The sequence below is a fragment of the Fusarium coffeatum genome (assembly GCF_003316985.1).
Source record: "Fusarium coffeatum strain FIESC_28 chromosome Unknown BRIP53273_contig_106, whole genome shotgun sequence".
Classification (NCBI taxonomy): domain Eukaryota; kingdom Fungi; phylum Ascomycota; class Sordariomycetes; order Hypocreales; family Nectriaceae; genus Fusarium; species Fusarium coffeatum.
In genome coordinates, this window is record NW_022157899.1 from 175,821 (window position 1) to 178,303 (window position 2,483).

Genomic DNA, 2,483 nt, shown 5'->3' on the forward strand with positions numbered 1-2,483 from the left:
ATCTGCTAGCTACTTTGGCTGCAGACGCCCCTTCAACCAGGCCACATTCATCGGCGCATTTCAACTCGACCCCCCAAAGCTCCTAGGCTCCCTTCAAATTCTCGCCTTCACCCGTCTGCTCACTGGTTCGCGCTGGCTCACACACCCCTGGCCCCGACTCCTTCCCCACCGTCGGTTCTCTCACCAATTGGCGCTGCCCTCCGCCGACTTTGTCTCGTCATCGTCGAGGTTCCCTGGTGCCTTTGTACCTCTTAGTCTCGCCCGCTCGCCCTGCCTCCACGAAGCTCCCCAGCACCGTCCTTAGCTGGTTACGGCCGACCATCTGGAGCGACAAGGTCCATCCGTCCAGCCATCCATCTCTTTCTTTCGCCTGCCCACCGCCAAACATTCCCCTTCTAGCCTTGACGTTGCTCAGGCATATCTCGTCCGACTTCTTCTCGTCGTCTTTTTTCACCTTTCGGCCTCGGTCGACCATCCAGCAAACCATTTCGAGGGTGCCTTTCCAGAGCTTCGAGTCTTATTAACGACAGCCCACCCGTCACGCTCCGATCTCCCCGACCTCGTCCTCCACCATTGCTATACGCGGTACCTGATTGCCATCTTTATCGCCAACTCTCTACCACGACTATTCATCACCACACTCAATCGTGATATATCAAGTCGAAGCCCGATTCATTAAACCCTTGGAACTATTTGCTGTGCCGATATCCCCACAATATTCGACACCGCTTACTATCGCAAACCGTTGCGACCGTCATGCACGTTTAAAGGACGCATCATAACCGAGTACTACGAATTGACAACCGCTGCGAACAGAACGATTTCTCCACGAACTGAAGGGCCTTTTTCAGGCCGCTTTTTGACTTGTCAAGATGGGCGCGTGCATGAGTTCAAGCAATGAGGAGGTGGATCAAAAGAAAAAGAGCCAGGCTATCGATAAGATCCTCGAGGAAGACTCAAAACGCTTACGGAAAGAATGCAAAATCTTGCTATTAGGTAAGGGTGCTTTGGCGAAAGCTGAATTGCTCACCTCAAGCTTTGATAATTAACCAAGGCACTAGGTTCTGGAGAAAGCGGCAAGTCGACGATTGTCAAACAGATGAAAATCATTCATCTTAAGGGTTACTCAGAAGACGAGCTGTTCAATTATCGGCCAACCGTTTTCAAAAACCTCATCGAATGCGCCAAAGCCGTTATTATGGCTATGCAACAATTTGATATCGAGCCGCAAAACGAGGAAAACAAGGCGCATGCCGAATTCCTGCTGGAATACCAAGCCGAGTCTGGCCCCCAAGCACAGATTGATGCAAAAGTCGGAGTCGCAGTACAAGCTTTGTGGAACGACCCTGCGAAAGATTTGTTGATGGAGCATCAGACCGAGTTCTACCTGATGGACTCAGCAGAATAGTACGTGAAGCATCTTGCCCGCTTGACGCGATTCATATCTGACGAGTCTCAACTCAGTTTTTTTCAAGAAGCAATGCGAATAGTAGCACCCGATTATCTTCCCAACGAAATGGACGTGCTCCGGGCACGAACGAAGACAACGGGTATATATGAAACGAGATTCCAGATGGGCCAATTAAGCATACAGTAAGTTCACCCACATTTCGCATCTTGCGTATGGTCTTGCTGACATTATCACAGCATGTTCGACGTAGGTGGCCAGCGAAGCGAAAGGAAGAAGTGGATACACTGCTTTGAGAACGTTACATCCATTATATTCTGCGTTGCTCTGAGTGAATACGACCAAGTTCTACTTGAGGAGAGTAGTCAAGTAAGCTTTGGATTCGCGATAGTGGTACACGAGTTCTCGCTGACATCAAAACTAGAATCGAATGATGGAGAGTTTATTGCTCTTCGACTCGGTGGTCAACTCAAGGTGGTTCATGCGTACTAGCATCATCTTGTTCCTCAACAAGGTTGATATCTTCAAGCAAAAGCTGAGCCGGTCGCCACTGGGCAACTATTTCCCGGACTACTCTGGCGGTAACGATGTCAACAAAGCAGCCAAGTATTTACTCTGGCGATTTAATCAGGTCAACCGGGCACATCTGAACTTGTATCCCCAGTAAGTCTTTCCCATGCTGATATGACAAGCTCCTTGGTTTCTAACGCAGCCTAGCTTGACACAAGCAACAGACACTTCAAACATCCGACTTGTTTTCGCAGCAGTAAAGGAGACTATCTTGAATAACGCGCTTAAGGACTCTGGCATTCTTTGATGGTGAAGCACTGCTTTTTCTTTTGTTTACAATACGACGTTAGGGTACGGGACACCGTTGGCTGGCGTCAAGAGCATTTTCGGAGTTTGGGGCACAGGATGAAGGACGACCTCGATTTATACGATTCCTGCTTTATTCATTTTTATTCGACGCGACTTCTATATTCCAAACGCTCCTCCACAATGGCTCCACCGGCTACGGGTGGAGGTTTCTCATCCTACTCTCCTCGACGGAATGCGACTACTCGGAATACGCGCA

The 2,483-nt window shown here is 49.3% G+C and overlaps 1 protein-coding gene across 1 annotated transcript; it reads left to right on the forward strand.

Annotated features, from left to right (window-relative positions):
- Positions 1–872: 872 nt before the first annotated feature.
- FIESC28_04866 (uncharacterized protein) lies at positions 873–2,225 on the forward strand (the record flags this gene model as incomplete). Its single annotated transcript, XM_031159013.1, has 6 exons — positions 873–996; positions 1,062–1,407; positions 1,465–1,593; positions 1,648–1,777; positions 1,833–2,071; positions 2,126–2,225. 6 exons carry the CDS (start codon positions 873–875, stop codon positions 2,223–2,225), a joined length of 1,068 nt encoding a protein of 355 aa, XP_031016965.1.
- Positions 2,226–2,483: the final 258 nt, after the last annotated feature.